Genomic DNA, 19,735 nt, shown 5'->3' with positions numbered 1-19,735 from the left:
AGGTGGTATCACATTGTGGTTTTAATTTGTATTTCCCTGATGCTGAGTGATGTTGAGTATTTTTTCATGTGTCTATTGGCCATGTGGATGTCTTCTTTGGAGAATGTCTGTTCATGTCTTCTGCCCAGGGAAACCCTGTTTAAATTTTCTGGAAGGCTTAGAATGAGAGAAACAAATAATAGCATTTGTTATTTGTTAACACCCATGTAAAAACTTCCAAGCAGATGAGAGTGGCTGTTAAGTGCATATTTGTCCACTTTAGGATTTTGCATATAAACTTTCCATTTAAATGTGTTTAAAATTCCTTTGAAGGGAGGTCTTTTCATGTTAACCTTTAAATAATAGTACTAACCCCACAACATTCTCTTCTTTGCTTTGTATTTAGATCAAAAGCCAGATAAATTTTGGCATGATTACAATAGGTGTCTACCTGTCTTTGACAGTTTCATGTACATATTTTTTTATTTTACTTACATTCTGTGAGATTTCAAATAACTTTTCAGAGTCAAATTTTATTCCCAGTTGGATGATATAGCCTAGAATTCAGACTCATATCTGGTAAGCCAGCCTTTGTTCCTCATAATTTTATACAAATTCTACAAGAGATTCTTTTAAATATTTTGGCAATACTCCTCAAAAGATATAAACTATAAAGATTTAAGTGTTCCATTAACTTTAGCTTTTCAGCAATAATCAAATATGATATTGCCTTCTCACAGAAAATGGTAGAGTTTATAGATCCTTCTTGGCCCAACCTTGTTTAACCAACATGTGTTTTCTTTGGTTCCTTGACCTCCTCCTTCAACTATTATGTTACAGATATTCTATTAAATAACACCTGAAGAAGATAATATTTCTTATTATTCTCCATGAAATATCAAATTTCCTACTAAAAGACCCAGATTAAAACAAAGAATACAAGTGGGTATGCAGTCAACATTTCAAATTCTAAATTATTTCTTATGCCTAAGTGCATGTTGGGTACTTGGCAAGAGGGAAGGAAAAGATAACTTACACTTACTTTAGGAAGCCTTGGAGCAAAAGTGTCATCTCTCCTTTAACATTTTAAGAAAGTAAGTAAGATGTTTAAGGTGATTAAGAAGTGACCCTATTAATAAAAATAAAATAAAAAAAAAAAAAGCACATGCATCCACAAATGCACATGCACATACTCCCCCTGCCACTCCCCTGCACCAGGAATATAACTGTGATCAATGTGAGAAGAACAATACAGTTAAAACAGAAGGACCTTAAAATAAAGAAACTTGATAAAAAGAAAAAAATAATAAGGAAACTTGACCTCATGTTATGGAGGCTGGAGCGTAAGTTGTACTATTATTGAGAATAGAAATAGTCATATAATATTTTGTATATAATGTCAGACTTTGGGATATAATATTGTTTGAAAGTATTGATGACTAAATAGACTCAGAACACTGAAGAGAACACTGTCCAGAGAAATATCATGTGAGCCATAAAGGGAATGTTAAACTTTCTACAAACCATTTTAAAGAACATGAAAAAATAAGGGAATAAATATAAATAATAGAATGTATTTAACTCAATACATTGAAAATGTTTTCATTTCACCAGTTAATTAATACAAAAAAAAAATATTGAGACAGCTTACATTTACTTTTGCATACTCGGTCTTTGAAATCCAATGTGTATTTTACACTCAGAACATTTCAGACCAGAGTAGCCAAATTTCAAGTGCTCAATAGTCACAGGAGGCTAATGGCCATTGTGTTAAACTGAGCAGTATGCTAAGTATGGCCGTGTCTTTCCCTCACTGTTCATTCTATTTCAGCCACCTGGGTCGGAGGAGGTTACATCAATGGGACTGCTGAAGCAGTGTATGTACCAGATTATGGTCTAGCTTGGGCTCAGGCACCAATTGGATATTCTCTTAGTCTGATTTTAGGTAAGTGAAAGTTTAAACCTTAGTGACCCACTCAGTAAAGCATAAAGAACAGGAGTACAAACAACAAGTGCAATAACAAGTCAAACTGTGAATAACTATTGCGAAAAAAAAAAAAAATGTTACCAGAAATCTCTCAAGTAGATGTTACCAGAAATCGGTAACACTAATGCTTAAGATTATTTGATCCCTTGATTATGGAGTATGTTTTTTAAAAATCCCTTGATCTATGGCAATAGAATTGTGAATTTCTTAACATATGATTTTTTTTCTTTCAAAAACAGTATAGAGGTATCATTAACAATGAATCAACTTGAATTGTACCTGAATTTCTTTTTGTAAATCAAACTAAGAAAAGGTCAAGAATATTATATAACAGAGTTCCTAATTTTTTTTTTTTTTGCACTTAAAATACATTTATTGGATCTTGTGCTTAATCAGTGTCTGAATGCTATGCTGGGTGATACAAAGGCATTTTAGTGAGTGCCACACTGGTCCATGTTTTTCAATCCACATGCCTTGGATACACCATTCAATGGCCCTTTGGCTGCCTACAATGACAAATGTATTAAGAAATTCATGTTTGGTTACTAAATATGTCTTGGTTCTGTACTCACAGTATATTTCAGACTAGTTCTTCCACACATATCAGTGTTCTAAAAAAAATTATTTCCCTTGAGAAATTATAGCATAGTAAAAAGTTGGCAAAGACTATTATCTTATGAATTTTTTTATTTTCTCATAAACGCTTGTTTAATTTATTTTAGGTGGTTTGTTCTTTGCAAAGCCTATGCGTTCCAAGGGATATGTGACCATGTTAGACCCATTTCAGCAGATCTATGGAAAACGCATGGGTGGGCTCCTATTTATTCCTGCACTAATGGGAGAAATGTTTTGGGCTGCAGCCATTTTCTCTGCCTTAGGTAAGGACCTCTGCCTCTCTCTGGTTAACAGAACATCACAAACCCAACTTTACTCCCTTAAGCCACAGGCCAGGCCACCTGCAGCTTCCCTCACCTGGATGAATGCAACCATCTCCCCGCTTATTGTTCAGCGCTCCTCCTCTATTCTACACATAGTACAGACTCATCCTTCTAAAATGCAAATCTGATCATGTCCCTTTACTGTTCCTTTCCAAACTTTTAAGTAAGTGCATAAAGCTTTTTATGACTTAGGCTCTGATTCTTCTCATCATCGCCCCTCCTCCTTCCTTTTTCCAGAACTCTAAACCTCACCTCCTCTCTTGCCTCTAACACTGTGCAAGTCCAGATGCCCTCTACTTTGGACTCATTCCTGCCTGCCCTTTTGCACATCTGCCTAGCTAACCAGGAAATGTCCTTCAGTCTTCTCTTAGATGTCGCTTACTCGGACCAGTAATCCTGACCTCACTGGATGCCTTTCCTGTGGGCTTCCTTAGGCACCTGGAATTTTTTCACTGGACTTGTCACTTTGTATGATTATGTGCCTGTTTATCACGCCCAAATCCAACCTCAAAAAAGGGATTATAAATTTCTTGAAGGCAGGACTTGTGCCTTGTAATCTTATCACGAATGAATGAATGAGTGAATGAGTGAATCCTCTCTACTTTCTTCAAAAGAAAAACAATATTACTTCTTTTCTCAATGTAATCCTAAAGTACTGAGTTGTACACATGTTTAGGGATCTAGAAAATGAACTGAGACTCCAGTAAATGCTAAGGACCACCTATCCTGGGCTCAATGATTCTCAGCCCACTTAATAAGGTTTAGAAAACGAGAGATTTCAGTGGGATGATGGGAGATTGTCAGTCAGGCTTGATAACCTGCCTTTTGCTCAGGGGAAAATATAAACCATTTCACTGAGCGTTGAGTTCCTTCTTGAAGATCAACAGAGTTGGAAGTTCCACAACCTTCCTCAGTGAACTATGTCTGTGTTTGACATCAAGGTATCTATGTATGTTTCTCTCCATCTCTTCTTACAAATGAAGATAAAGGGCTTCAGTCTACAGCTAGACCCCAAGTAGTCAAAGCAAAAGTAAAATAAGATGAATGTCCTTCTGTGGTATTTATTCCAGACCACAAACTTGTCTTCTGGCTTCAGTATTATCATCATATCTAACCTCTGTAATATCAGATATTAGTTTATGTTACCTTTCACTCCTTTCTTTTTGAAACTCCCATATAAGCTTTCCTTCTTGGTCTCCAACTGTAAACTGAATGGATGATTTGATGTAGAAAAGAAGAGAGTTTGATAACTATAAAATGATGTATAACTCAGTTGAAAATGTTGCACTTTCTTAGTGCAATATAATAATACTCCACAATTATCATTGCACTTATATCCTAATGAAATTATGTGTAAAAATACACCTCCCTTCCCACCTTGCTCTCATTAGCCAAGAAGCAAGCAATGGGTAGTTTATTTGTCATTGGTTTCAATGCTAGAAAATGTTGATTTTAAGAACAAGCTGCCTGCTGAGATATTAAAAAAGGAGTGGGCTGAATAGCTAACAAAATACAAAATGTTCACTCTCATGGAATAAAGATCAATTTATATAACAGAGCCCTAAAGGGAGGATTGAATTAATAAACTAATATTTCTTTTTAAAAAAGATTTATTTATTTTAGAGAGAGCACGAGCAGGGGGAGGGGCAGAGGAAGAGAGAGAGAAGCAGACTCCTTGCTGAGTGCGGAGCCTGAAGCGGGACTCGAACTCAGGATCCTGAGATCATGATCTGAGCCGAAATCAAGACTCACACGCTCAAACAACTGAGCCACACAGGTGCTCCAACTCATATTTCTAAAGTATTTTGGAAATATAAACTTGAACTGCACTCTGAACTTTGTTGCAATTAGTTGCTTTTGTATATGTGTGTGTCTATGTCTGTGTGTGTGACAATATATATGTAAAATATGTGACAATATTTATGTAAAATATGTTGATATATATATATCCCTCTCTACATAGATGCACACACATATCAAACAACATGTATAGAATCATTGCTGCTATTGCTTGAAGTATATGCTCTGGTAAACAGAATGTGTATTTTTAAATTAACACATATTTTCTTCAAAAATAATAGTTGGACATAATTCAAAATTAGAGTTTATTAGAAATAACTTGGAATTCTTAAGAATAGACAAATATAAGATCTATTACCACCTTCCTGTGAATGTGCTTAGTTCACCACTGAAACTGGGGAGAATTTTAAACTCTCTTCTTGGCATAAAGAGACAACATCCTTCACATGCATTTTTTTAAGAAATACATATTTAGGGGTGCCTGGGTGGCTTGGTCGGTTAAGCATCCACCTCTTGATTTCGGCTCAGTTCATGATCTTGGGGACATGGGATCAAGTCCTGCATCAAGCTCCACACTCAGCTCCCGGTCTGCTTAGGATTTCTCTCTTCCTGTCCTTCTGCCCCTCTCCCAACTCTAAATAAATAAATAAACTCCCATTCACTATAAATAAATAAATAAATAAATAAATAAATAAATAAATAAATAAAATCTTAAAAATGTATGTTTACACTTCTCACAGCTCAAATTCAGTGAATTTTTATAATTTTATTTATAGTATGTTTATTTTTATGGCTGCATGAATAAAGTAATATTTCATAGCAGATCTGGAAGTATAACTTATTTATTCACTACAAATGATGAAATTATTTAGAAAAAAATTTAGGGACGCCTGGGTGGCTCAGTTGTTAAGCGTCTGCCTTTGGCTTAGGTCATGATCCCAGGGTCCTGGGATTGAGCCCCGCATCGGGCTCCCTGCTCTGCGGGAAGCCTGCTTCTCCCTCTCCCACTCCCCCTGCTTGTATTCTCTTTCTCACTGAGTCTCTGTCTGTCAAATAAATAAATAAAATCTTTAAAAAAAAAGAAAATATTTTAGAGAAAAAGTTGATCCTAATCTTAATAGTGATAGAAAAGTGGGTGACTTCTTTAAAACCACTGAGTTGCAACCAAATGGTAGTATTTCCCAGTATCTAAATCTTTAGAATCCTAGTTCAGTGATCTTTCTTCTATACAGCCTCCCTCCCTACCTTTTGGAGGTGTAGAATTAGTAAAATTTTCACTAATGGGTAGAAAATTAAACAGAAGTCCAAAGAGGCAGGGTAATAATTGTACTTTTCATAATTCATGAGATATGACTTAGAAATGTTGTTATTAAAGAAGAAAACCAGGCCAAAAGAAGAATGGCAAAGAATTGCAACTAAAGTTTCAACATGAAGTAAATAATTGCAGGAAAAAAAACTTGTTAAATATCTATACAACAATAACTCAGTCAATTATCCAAAGTCACTTATAAATAATTGAAATAATTGACCACCTTCCCTTGTCTTCATCCTCCAATTCCTTACCAGAATTTTCATTTTATTAATTGGCTTTACTCAAGAAAATAATTTTGTTACCAAATCCAAAGCACTAAGAAAAAAAAATCCTGAAAAAGATTTTATATTTTTATCTTAGATCAAAATATTTTATGCTGCTCCTTCAGAAAATGGATTTTCATCTCTGGTAGGTTGCATACACTGTTAGCATGCAATTGAGGAGTGGTGGCAGAACATAAGATTGCAATTAATGATATAAAAAAATCACAGATTTGTTCCGTGTATGTTAACTTTCCTATAATTGCTGTGTTTAACAATATAAAATATAAACTATATTACTTTTGAGAACAATGGGGAAAGGATTTGTAAAACAGCAAGTGAATTCTGAACTGGAAATCCAAGAACCATAATGGTCCAATTGTCCATTCCCTAATATTCTCATTGGAAATATAGACACCAACAAACAAAATAAAGTCATAACATAAGAAAAACATAAATTTTATTTCTAAGTCAGGTTTAAACTCTGATAATGAAAATTACTTAAAAGGATGATATTGAAATCTAGGGCCCTTCAACACATTGGTGTCTTAGCAGTGGGACTGGAATAAAATTTACCAATTTTATTATTTTCTTCTACAAAATTATCTTAAACATTGGTACTTTATACCATCTGTCATCTAAAAAAAGCTAGCAAGGAGGCACCTGGGTGGCTCAGTTGGTTAAGTGTCCAATTCTTGGTTTCAGCTCAGGTCCTGATCTCATGAGTCATGAGATAGAACCTCAAGTTGTGCTCTGCACTCAGTGGGAGTCTGCTTGGATATTCTCTCCTTCTGCCCCTTCCCCTGCTTGCTCTCTATTTCTCTCTCTCAAAAATAAATAAATAAATCTTTAAAAGAATAAAAATAAATTTAAAAAGCTAGCAGGGGTCAGAGTTAATGCAAAATGGAAATTGGGTGATTGTGCTTATCTCGAGGATTTGAGTAAATATAGTGCATATAGCTAGTAAAAATTATTGCAAGTTCTTACAGTAGTATTAAATTTAGTGTATTTCATGGAATTCAGAAGTCATGTCATGAATTTTGGGTGTTGCACATAAACAAGTTACCAAAGCATCAATTTCAGAAAGAAAGAATATTTTTAAACATATGTGTATTTATATACGTAAGTATATATATGTATATACATATGCAAATTATAGAGACTTTAAGATTTTTATATGAAAACTTACATTAACTATTATCATCCAATATATTTCGCATGACACAGGGAAAAATACCTGCTGTCACTGATCATTCAGTATATCCTTGAACAGAAAGTGGAATCCATTTGAGTACCTTGACAACAGCATTCTCTTGTCCGCTTTCTTCAGGAGCCACCATCAGCGTGATCATTAACGTCAACGTGCAAGCTTCTGTCATCGTCTCTGCACTGATCGCCACTCTGTACACGCTGGTGGGTGGTCTCTATTCTGTGGCCTACACCGATGTAGTTCAGCTTTTCTGCATCTTCATAGGCCTGGTAAGTGGAGCCATTCACAGACTTTCTTTCTTCTTTTACTTTTCCTCTCCTTCTTTCTAAAAGGTAATGTGGTATTTTATATGAACTCAGCAAAAATTAATAGAAATGTTATTTTCCATTATGAATAATACATAGTAAGTCATGTACCATTTGAAATTTTAGATTTCTCAGTGAATTAATTGGACAAAAAAATGTAATCATTTTGCTAGATTTTGACAGAAAATATGCCCTCAGTTTAATTCTTAGAAAGGTCTAGGGCTTCCTTTCCTTCATGCCTACGTTTGATGGAAACTTATGTGTGCTCTTCCTTGAGTTTGAATGCAACACACTTTACTCAGAGTTAAAATGTAACTGAGCAGGGAGCCTGAGGTGGAGCTTGATTCAAGGACTGAAGGATTATGACTTGAGCCAAAGGCAGATGCTTAACCTACTGAGCCACCCAGGCACCCACTGCATTGGTCTCTTAACCTTCCCCTATAATTGTTTTAAGTGATCCATAAGACTGCTCATAAGACAGAAATTATCACATTTGAAAAACTGTGGGTTTCAATATTAATCATCACTATTTGTGGTCTAAAAACAAAGAAAAGGCTTAATTATATAAGATACTAGAAATATTTGTTATATATTGCTTATAAATCCTAAACTAAATTAGGTAATATATGTGTGTTTTATTCAGTAAAAGGTACTGTATAATTATGAGACGTATTATTGGTATTACATTAAAAGTGCTTTTGTGTATTATGAACACATTTTAGTCAACGTTGAGCCTTTGCAAACTCAACATTTTAAAATGTGAAGACTGCATTATTATACATATAATAATATCCAACACGTAAGACATATCCAAGAAAATGGTGTGAGTACTCCATGCTGGACACTGTAGTGGGTTCATACACATGTATGTTATCTCAGCTGTGTAGCCTATAGGACCAGTGCCCTTGGAGAAAGACCACAGAAAGAAGTAGCTAAGGCTGCACATCATGACTCCCTTCCCATGGATGATTAAAGCACCCTTGAGCCTCTTTTTTTTTCCTTCTTTTTCTCAGAATGAAAAGCTCTTCACTCTATTTTAATGCTTACGCTAGACATTTAGGAATGAAAAATGAAGTCGAAGCTCATACTCATTTTTGTTTTGTTTTTTATTTCCTAGCATCTGTAATAATGGGAGGAGCATTTTAAAAGAACTGACAACAACTAAAATTACAGTTTAGCCATAAATTTACATATGCTAGCAATGATCACAACATTTCCTCTTTTTCCATTAGCTCTATGTGCATTTCATGGAATCTCATTCACTAGTATCTTAGTTGAATTCAAGTCAATTTAATTTGCTTAATGACTCCTACTTTCTTATTTTTAAATTGTCAAAAGCAAGTGAACAGTGCTGAAATTCAGAATTCTGCTTAGTATCATCATAAACTTCCAGAAATAAATCTCTGTTCAGAACTTGGAGGCAAGTTTGGTTTGGCAATGACAGATCTCTTAGCTGATGCACTTGGTATACCAAGAAAGACAATGCTAGGGGATGAAGCTATTTATTGATGATATATGTAATTTCTCATTGCTTTTCATGAGATCAGAACTTAAAATACACAGGAGCATAAATCAAGCATGCGAGTATAAAGATGATAGGACAAATATATGTGGGGATAGATGTTAGAGTGGTTTTCTGCTACAAAATGTAACTAAACTAATGAGGAATCTAGTTGTCTTGGTTACTAGTTAAGAGCCTATTGACTTGACTGAGTAAAAGGCCAAGCTTGGTTTGTTTTCCAAGCTTCAAATGGCTATACATGCATACATAATTAATGAATCAATTCACATCTTAAACGATCTCCTCTCAAATTCTCCAATTCTGTTGATTTTATCACCATCCTTGGAGCTCCACAACTGTAAATTTGAGGTTCATCTGTTCATTTTCTTTCTCTAACTTCTTCCTACTGTAATCTAAGGGCTGCTCAGTCTCCCTTCAGAACTCTTTTCAGTACCAATGTCTTTCCATTTCTAGTATCATGGCTCTACTTAAGGCCCTTACCTGGGTCATATCAGTGCACCTACTGCTTTTCCTAACTCCTCCTTCTCCTAAGCTCACTGTTCACATCTATAATATTAAAATGCAGAAGAAATCTACTAAAATCTTTTTACAACTCAAAAGAAATGCATCTAGCTTCCAGTTGCCCACAAAACAAAATATAAACCCCTTAGCTTGCAATTCAAATTTCTTGCCATATATTTATGTTTATCTCTCCCATTTCCCTAAGCCACTCCCATTCCAGCACACCTTGTCATGCAGAAGATCTGTGTGCACACCCTGTATGTTTTTCTCCTCTTTGCCTTGTTCCACCTAGATGGCCTCCCCATTCTCTTCCTTCTTTTATTAGCCCTGGGCTCACCCTTGAAATTTTGTCTCACCCAACAAGTTCTCAATCAGATCTTTCCTTGTCACTTTAAGAAATGGACATCTTTCTCTAATTCAAGGAAAACATTAAAAGTTTATATATCGATATAATGTTCTCAAATTCAATGTTTTCTTCCCAAAGGTTGGCTGACTGCTCCTATAATTGATATGACATGGTATAATTAAGCACAGGCATAGATAATATGTTCCTCTAACTTTTGTAAATCAGTATTTCATGGTGTCCCACAGAGAACGTGATTCCAGGTTCTTCTCTGTCTGAACAAGAAGAACAACCGAGCTATGTAGTCTCTGAGAAAACAAACACATGGCTAAACCTTGTGTATATGAGACAGGCAAAAGCCATAGCTTAACTCTGTCACGTCCCTCTCTGGTTGCAGTGGATCAGCGTCCCTTTCGCCCTGTCGCATTCTTCAGTTACTGACATTGGGTACACTGCTCTGCATGCCAGATACCAAAAGCCTTGGCTGGGGACCATTGAATCATTTGAAGTCTATACTTGGCTTGATAGTTTTCTGCTGTTGGTAAGTAATGTCCTTACCTGAGGAAGGCAATTTCATTTTTCCTAAAATCAAGTGCATTTTTCAGATTTAAGGTTTATATGTAAATATCACCTACTGGCTCATGTCTATTTCTGCACTGACTACTTCCTGTTGGAAGGATGGAGCCACTTACTGACTATGGTAGCTGATTAGTGTCAAAGTGGAGAGAGAGTGAAGCCTTAAAGGGAGAATGTCTACAGGGTGATGTATGGTGTATCCACATTTCTATTGTGCTGTAAGTAAGGAACACCATGCCCTACCCCCAGGGACTTCCCCAGTCTGACACCAAGCCATCTAAAAGTTTTAATTTGTATTTTGGATTAAGGCATTAAAACCAGCTTCTTCTGAAATAAGTAACCCATTCAGTTTCTAATTACTGAGTAAGTAAATTATTGCCAAAAGGCCTTTAGTGCAGACAGAAGTTGGGAAAGGGGTGTCATTCAGGAAAGATGCCAAGAAAGAAGCACTGGGAAGTCAGAGACAGCTTAGGAATTTGCAGAACTTCAGGATGAAGGTGTTGGTAGTGAGACGTGGGGCACAGAAGAAATAAAGGCAGATCACAGATTGAGGGAAGAGGGAAAAACCAAAAGAACCTGCCAGATTTTGTGATTTTGCTAACTGGAGAGGTTACTTACAAAAGTAAAACACTGTATTTAATTTCAAAATAAGAAATAGATTAATGTTTATATCAAAATTAAGGGGAAATTATTTTTGTTTCCTTTTTTGAGGGTTCACAATATTTTATGATTTCACTTTGTATTTGTGGCACTTTACTAAATTTCAGCACTAAAAGTAGATGTGTCTGTCCCAGTAGAGAAATTCCTGGTAAGAAGGCAGGAAAACATGCAAACAAGCTGTTTCCAGGGGTGGGGGGGAGGGCTTCTTTCCCAAGGATTGTTAAGAAATGTATTGGCTGACATTTTTCTAGAATGGTTTATAATTATGAATTGAATGGAGAAAGGGTTAAATATTATAAGTATGTGAAAATATATCTGCATGGCAGGTATATTTATGGTTATATGGAGGAGATTATGGCACTCAGAGCAGATAGACGGTCTGTTGATAATCACACCATTGTGTGAATGAGGGATTGAAATAAAGCATCAAGACCCTAAAATCATTTCTCCTACACTACACTTTAGTCCTCAGATTTATTAATTTTCAAGATAAGGCATTATATCCAATGACTGCTAAAGTTTCTTCCATCCCCCCAAAATTATATGACTAAGTCATATTCATTCTTCAAAATGTAACATAAGTGGTAGTGAAATGATAGATGTTGAGTGAACGAATGAGTGAACTGTAGAAGTATGCCTCGAAATGTTTTGCCAAGGGTCTCTGATCTTCCAACTGTCTCTCTCAACTTCCACTTGTCATAAGTGACTTGTGGAGTCCTGCTCTGGATACCTTCCACGGATCTCCCAGCCCCACCCTGAACCTGCTCGCTGACAGCATTCCTCAGCTGGCCTATTGTGGTGGCCCTTCACAGTCTCCATGTGGCGGCCTGCCCGCATCTCACTTGTCCAAACCCTTCTTCCACCTTGCCATCAGGCCTTCTGTTTGTCTGCGGAGGTCAGATTTTACCTTACTTACAAAGCTCTGATGACCTAAATGTCCAGAGAGATTGGCATGTAAATTATGGTGTATCGATTCATACAGGAGTTGAAATTATTAATGAATATTCATTGGCATAGAAAATGTTAATGATATTCCGACAGTCCTGACTTTTAATGGTTCGACTTAACAGGTTTTCAACTTTGCAGTGGGGAGAAGGCGATAGCATTCAGTAGAAACCCTAGTTTGAATTTTGGTCTTTTCCCAGGTTAGCAATAGGTGTTATGATCCTCTCTCATTGTGCTGGGCAGCGGCCGCCAGCCACAGCTCCTAGTCAGCCATAAGGGTGAACAACGGATACACTGACAAACATTCTGTATCCATACACCATGCTGCTTCTCATTTTCGGTATAGTATTCAATAAATTATATAAGATATTCAACACTTCATTATAAAGTAGGCTTTGTGTTAGATGACTTGCCCAACTATAGGCTAATGTCAGTGCATGTTTAAGGTAAGCTAGATTGAGCTATGATGTTCACTAGGTTAGGTGTATTAAATGCATTTTTTATTTTGACTTCAGATATTTTCAACTTATGATGGGTTTATTGGGATGTAACCTCATTATAAGTCAAGGAAGATCTGTATTGATCAACAGATTGCAAACCAAAGGAAAAGTTTTGGAAGAATACAGACTTGAGGCATGGATTATGAATTTTAGAATTTCTTTTTTTACTTTTTTTTTAAATTTTGAACATGTATAGCTTTTATACGGAAGAGATTATCCTGGAATCGATATGTAACAAGCACTCTGATTAACACAGAGGTGAGAGTTGATAAACAAGACATCCCAGAATTTAGAGCCCAGTGAGAGAGACAGGCAATTAAAGAAACAACTTCAGTACATTGTAATATGGAAAATTCATTCATCAGTTCACTCATTCATATGATAAATATTTATTGAACACCGACTGTATGCAAGTCAGAGACCCATGGCAGTAATCATGGGGAAGGTATTCCCCAGACTCCTCTTTAGCCACTCCCACACACCCTAACCTTTAATCAAGCCAAAGACACAGTGGTCTCAGAGCTGTTTCATTGTTCTTTTTTCTTTCTTCCTTTTTCACACTGAATTCTCTGCCAGGGGCTCTCTTCTCTCTCCATCTCTATATAGTGACACCCTCTCAATGCTTGAGGACTGACTCCATGCAATTCTGTAGGGTTTCCTGATTACCATGCAGTTGTCCTTCATCCCACTTTCCCTCCTCCCTCTGTTACTCCTGAATAATTAATTTTCTCATTTTTTTCCCACGCATACCTCCTTATAGCAGGCTACAAATTACATTATAGTTCACTGTCTCCAAAATGCTTATGAATGCATATCCTCAGTAAGAATTGTAAGCACACTCCCAATGTAGATATATGTAGTTATGAATTACTTATACATAGTGTACTAATACATTATATAATCATTTAATAAAAAGAATGTAACATATAAGTATGAGGTAAAAAAGAGTATAAATAGAAATTCTAATATTTTATTTGATGCTATTGTCTATATTGTCTTGAGCACTCTGTACACCCCGCTTTGGAAAACAGTGTGTTGCATGACTCTCCGATATGAACAGGTTGCTCCAGAGCAAGAAACCATTCCCCTCACTACCATCCTATTACCTGGTTCAGAAATATTTATTGGGTTTTATTGATTCAAATTAAAATTCCTCCTTTCAGAATCTTAATTTTTTGAGACAATTTTGTGATGGTTAAAACCTCCAGACGAAAACAGGTTGAAGGCTTCTGGATAGTTGTAATGCAGTTTGAAATAGGTAAATTAAAGAATAGAAAAGGTTGGGCTATGTAATGATGAAGGAAAAAAACTTGAGGAAATTCTGCACAGTTGAAGATGTGACAATGACCTGATCACAATTGAGATGTTTGTCATGTAGGACTCTTTATGGCACATCAGAACCATACATTTGACTATTGTGAATGTGACTGTAAAAAAAAAATCTTACTTAAAAATACCTAATAGATGTTGTTTGCCTCCAATTCATTCTGAGTCCCTGTTGTTTCCATGCAGATGCTGGGTGGAATCCCATGGCAAGCCTACTTCCAGAGGGTCCTCTCTTCATCCTCAGCCACCTATGCTCAAGTGTTGTCTTTCCTGGCAGCTTTTGGGTGCCTGGTGATGGCTCTACCAGCCATACTCATTGGGGCCATTGGAGCATCAACAGGTATATCTCTTGCCACTTCACTAATTGACCCACTGAGGCTTCACTGAAGTGACTAATTACCACCCACTGCCCTCCCTCCCCCACTTGCCCTCTTACCCCCACTTAGTTGATTGTTTCTCATCATATTCATATAGACTTTTATTATAGCATTCAAATAATTGTATTATAGCCCAGTGCCTCCAAACAGTTTTTGATTGCTCTCACCACTAATAAAATATATGTGAGCATACCCCCCCATGTTGGTATACTTAAGAATTGTGTATATGTAATCCTGTCAGCAGTGGCTCTCAGTCAAGGTGCACATTGACATCATCTGGGGAGGAGAAGAGATGCTTTAAAAAAACCTATTTCTATCTTACCCCACAGGGATTTTACTTTAATAATCTAAGATGGATCCAGAGACTGGTGTTTTTTAAAGCCCCTTGGTTGGTCAAAGTTGGTCTGAGTTGAAAGCTACTGGCTTAGAAATTTAACTGACACCTAAGGACCACTTTGAACTGGAGATTCCTGCTTTACATTCTTAATAGTTTGTTAATTAAAAGTTTTCTTTCTTGGAGAAATAAATCAATAGATGTGCAGGTAAAGGTAAACTTAAGGTACTGAGACTTAGAGAATAACTTACTCAAAATTGGTAAAAAGAGCATAACGAGATGCTTGTCTCCTAGTTAGCTTCTATCTAAGACATTTTTAAAATCTCACGATTAATTTAATTGAAATTGTTAATTTTTCCTGAAACTTACATATCTATGCTATATAGCTTCCAAGAGCATTCATGAAAATACATCACAGTAACCCAAATTCAAAGAAGTCCTGTAGGTAGAAATCATTAAAACAGACTAAAGAAGTTTACCTTTCACTCCACTGTGTTTTGTAAGGATGATGCAAGTGATACCCCAATGGCTATTTTGATTTTCAATTAGTAGAGCTACTTACTGGGTTATGTAACTTTTACAAGAGCAGCCATGGCTCATAGTGTACATTCTCCATTCCAGTTGTTCATCCATAGCATAAACAAGCACTTAAAAAGATGACTGACAAAGGTGATTGTGTGCCTTTGAATAAAAAATAGCATTTCTGTCACAATCAAAAAACAGATCTGGCCGTGTACTCACGCTTGTGCATGTGTGTGTGTGTGTGTGTGTGTTGTAGGACAGCAGACTAAAAAGGCCAATGTAAACTCTATTTTGTTCTTGGATTAGGTACACATTCTTGGTTGTTATTTCTGGTACCATAACGTCTCAATGAATGCTATAAAATTGGCTTCAACAAAGCATATCTTTGAACAACTGTAGTGGAAAATGGGGGAAGAAAACAGTGATAGGATTCAAGGGAAACCATTCCTATTTGGTCCTGGAATTATGCCATAGAAGTTCAGCAAATAAAAAAGGAGCTATACTAATGTACATTTAAGGATTCCATTGTATTCTTCAGTACATGATAGTATAACTAAACAGTAAAGAACTATATATTCAAAGATAAACTTATTTTTTTGTTTGTTTTCACCATGATTGTCTCCATCTTGCATGGTGCACAAGGTATTTTTGTACCCGTTACAATAAAGCCTTAATAGCCATTTTCTAAAATCAATTCGAAGATATAATTCCTTCTATGAATTCTACAGTTCAGCAGACCAACTCATCATAAAATCTAAATAATCTTATAGCCTATTTTACTAGTGGCTTATCTCAGATTCTGTTGAAGAAGAATAATATTAATGTTGGTGAGTCTTAGACCATTAATGGAGGTTTGTATAAATCAAAACTTTCAGGTTTTTGGCTGCATTTAAAAAATTAATGGAAAATTTTGGAAAATAATGCTGACAGTGTTTAATTGATCATGCAATTCCTTCAATTATGATAAAAAAGACAAACTTTCTGACATAAAAAATACAGTGTCTTATTTTCTTCATAGTATCAATATCAGATATAATTTCTAAGTTTCAAATTTTAAAACTTGAAAGCACATTTGCCTATTTTTTTTTTCAAAAAACCGTTTATATATTTGAAGAAACTGCATGTTGCTTACTTGGCTTTGTGGTTTTAAAAAACATTTTCAGACACTTACATATATTACTTATTGTATGAAAATGTGTGGTTGTATAATTTATGAATGTAGTTTTTCTAAATCAGCTTCGCAGTGTTATTTTGTGAGATAAAAAAATTGGTAATACTCTGTAATGAAATTTTACTCCAAAGGTTAATCTATTGCACTAACTATAATTTGGTGAATTCCCAGATTTTGGCTGAATATTATCATCATTCACACCTATGCAATCAGAATCTTTCAGGATACTCTGCATTGTAAAGGCATGCCTGAGAGATCCCAGTGTTCATTAAGGTTTGCGAACCACTGAATTAATCCAATGATGATTCTTCTTTTTACTTCTTGCTTTAACAAAATCAAGGACTTGTCATTCTCTGCCCATTTCTTCCTTATCCTCACAACTGTCAAACTGGTTCATTGCTTTTAACAGCCTGGCCCACAGACTTAGCCAGAGATGTGCTGCAAACAGTTGCCTGTGGATCTCTGGTGCCCATACCCTCCTGCTTCCTTGAGACTCTTTTTATCTTTTATGTTTTGAGTCCTTTTACACAAAGTCCAAAATCCTCCTGAAGTGCAGGCTTATACCTGCACTTTCTACTCAATAAAGCAAGGACTTTCTTTTACGTATCATGCCTCCTGTTTCCAGGAGGTAGAATCCAATGCAAGAAGGAATTTAGTTGGGAGAAAAATAATGTTGAGGGAGCTCCAAAAACCAAGTTTATATACAGGAAGAGGATGGGTGAGAATAGCTCCACTATCGTCTATACATTAATGAATGTCTGACTGAGGACTGAGCACTGAAACACTAAGTGTCCTCTCACATCTCCAACTGGTTGAAGAAATACTCTATGCTTTTGTTTTATAACATTTGTTTTCTATGATTCTGTACAATTTGATGTCATAATTACAGAATAGAAATAGGTAATAGGTAAGTAAGTAAATAGATGATTGATGATTGTTAGATGATAGATGATACATAGATAGATAGATAGATAGATAGATAGATAGATAGATAGATAGATAAACAGGTCTTATGAATAAGGCTAAGTGTAACCAAAACCCATTAGAGGCCAGAATTGTATATAAGACAATGGGTTTCCCACCTACTCAGACCAACATACCTAGTTAGATTTCTAGGCCGAATTATAGACTTCTCCTTTAGTTAGACTTATTCATACATTCTGAATTTATTTCAAAAGCTCCTAGTAAATAGGATGACCCCCAGATGGATAAAGAACATATGGTTCTTTGGTTGTTTTTATATGTGTTTTTTCTATTCAACAGACTGGAACCAGACTTCATACGGGCCTCTAGGTCCCAAGGACAAAAATGAAGCGGACATGATCTTACCCATTGTTCTGAAGTATCTCTGCCCTGTGTACATTTCTTTCTTTGGCCTTGGTGCAGTTTCTGCTGCTGTTATGTCATCAGCAGATTCTTCGATCTTGTCAGCAAGTTCCATGTTTGCCCGGAACATCTACCAGCTTTCATTCAGACAAAATGTAAGAATGGTTTTTCCAAACGTAACGTTATTATTGTTGTTGTTGTCATCATTGTATTTATTGTGTCTGTAGTATTATATATTTATTAATAGCCTGTATTAAAATCAGACTCTAGTTTGATTAAGCACACAAGGTTAAATAATGCTGAATTTTATTTAAGTGGTACATAAACATTTTTAATGCATGCTATCATTTATGTTGGTATGGAAGGGACCAAATCAACACTAGCATTTTTCGAGAGGTACAGTCATATTGCTATAATTTATATTTCTTGTCTTTCTAATGAAAGAGTCATGAAACCTAAAACATCGAAAACCTTTGAGTTTAATCAAGTATGATAAGAAACTTGAAGCAGAGCATAGTGAGTAAGTTATTTCCTGGGCATTTGTGTAGCATCTGTCCCACTCTTCACTTGAACTCCCAAGTCTATATTGGTAAGAAAATTGCCTTTCAGTGTGATTGACCTTATTGAATCAGGTAGGTGCAGAACAGCACTGTTGTGTCACTGAGGAGCCAATAGCCCCTATTCACCTTCTTCCTTCACTAAGGTTTTGTCTTTCTCTAGTTTTTCTAGGTCGTAGTGAACAAAATGGTTCCACTTGTTTTTAAGGTGGCTGGACTTAAAGATGGTAGGACTCCCAGGAGACAGCAAGCAAGGGTGGGCCATACCTCCTCACAGCCACATAGGAATTATTCCTTAATTGTCCTTAATTCCTTATGTAAAATATGTGAAATCCTTTCTTGCATTATTATTCCCCTATGACAGCATGTTAGTTCATCTCTCCTCTGCCCTGCGCATTCAGCGAAAGGTGTAGCTGCCTGTGCTTCTGCACGTGGCACACAGAAACCAGGGAGGCCACCTGGACGGCTTGCTCCCTACGATGTGGTTTAGGTGATTTTGGCCGCATTGAACTATATGAACCAGGGGAATTGTTTACACCAGCTTTAAAGCACAGAGATACATCTCATTCTTCACCTAAATGAGCCAGTGCACTGTGTGAAAAGCTGTTACTGTGGCAATTTTTGCAGGCATCAGACAAGGAAATCATCTGGGTCATGCGAATCACCGTATTTGTGTTTGGAGCTTCCGCCACAGCCATGGCCTTACTAACGAAGACCGTGTACGGGCTCTGGTACCTCAGCTCAGACCTCGTTTACATCATCATCTTCCCCCAGCTGCTTTGTGTGCTCTTCGTCAAGGGAACCAACACATATGGGGCTGTGACAGGTTATGTGTCTGGCCTTTTCCTGAGAATAACTGGCGGGGAGCCATATCTGTACCTGCAGCCCTTGATCTTTTACCCTGGTTATTACTCTGATAAGAATGGCATATATAATCAGAGATTCCCATTTAAAACCCTTGCCATGGTGACCTCGTTCTTATCCAACATTTGCATCTCCTATCTAGCCAAATACCTATTTGAAAGTGGAACCTTGCCGCCCAAATTAGATGTGTTTGATGCTGTTGTCGCAAGGCACAGTGAAGAAAACATGGATAAGACAATTCTGGTCAAAAATGAAAACATTAAGTTGGATGAACTTGCACCTGTGAAGCCCCGACAGAGCCTAACTCTCAGCACCACTTTCACCAATAAGGAGGCCTTCGTCAACATCGACTCCAGCCCAGAAGGGTCTGGGATTGAAGATAACTCATAATGACCCCATCCAAATAAAATATTGCTTTCA

The 19,735-nt window shown here is 36.4% G+C and overlaps 1 protein-coding gene across 1 annotated transcript in view; it reads left to right on the top strand.

The window, feature by feature from the left end:
• SLC5A7 (solute carrier family 5 member 7) overlaps positions 1-19,705 on the top strand; it is a 23,013-nt gene extending 3,308 nt beyond the window's left edge. Inside the window, exons 2-8 of the mRNA XM_006728941.2 lie at positions 1,811-1,924; positions 2,689-2,844; positions 7,607-7,755; positions 10,555-10,698; positions 14,351-14,504; positions 17,832-18,049; positions 19,079-19,705. Coding sequence (XP_006729004.1) covers positions 1,811-1,924; positions 2,689-2,844; positions 7,607-7,755; positions 10,555-10,698; positions 14,351-14,504; positions 17,832-18,049; positions 19,079-19,705 — 1,562 coding nt within the window. The remainder of the gene's footprint in view (positions 1-1,810; positions 1,925-2,688; positions 2,845-7,606; positions 7,756-10,554; positions 10,699-14,350; positions 14,505-17,831; positions 18,050-19,078) is intronic.
• The last annotated feature ends 30 nt before the right edge of the window (positions 19,706-19,735 follow it).

Source organism: Leptonychotes weddellii, chromosome 10, assembly GCF_054177405.1.
Source record: "Leptonychotes weddellii isolate Sample4059 chromosome 10, ASM5417740v2, whole genome shotgun sequence".
NCBI lineage: Eukaryota > Metazoa > Chordata > Mammalia > Carnivora > Phocidae > Leptonychotes > Leptonychotes weddellii.
Note: the sequence above shows the minus strand (reverse complement) of the source record. Positions and strands in the feature narration are given on the sequence as shown.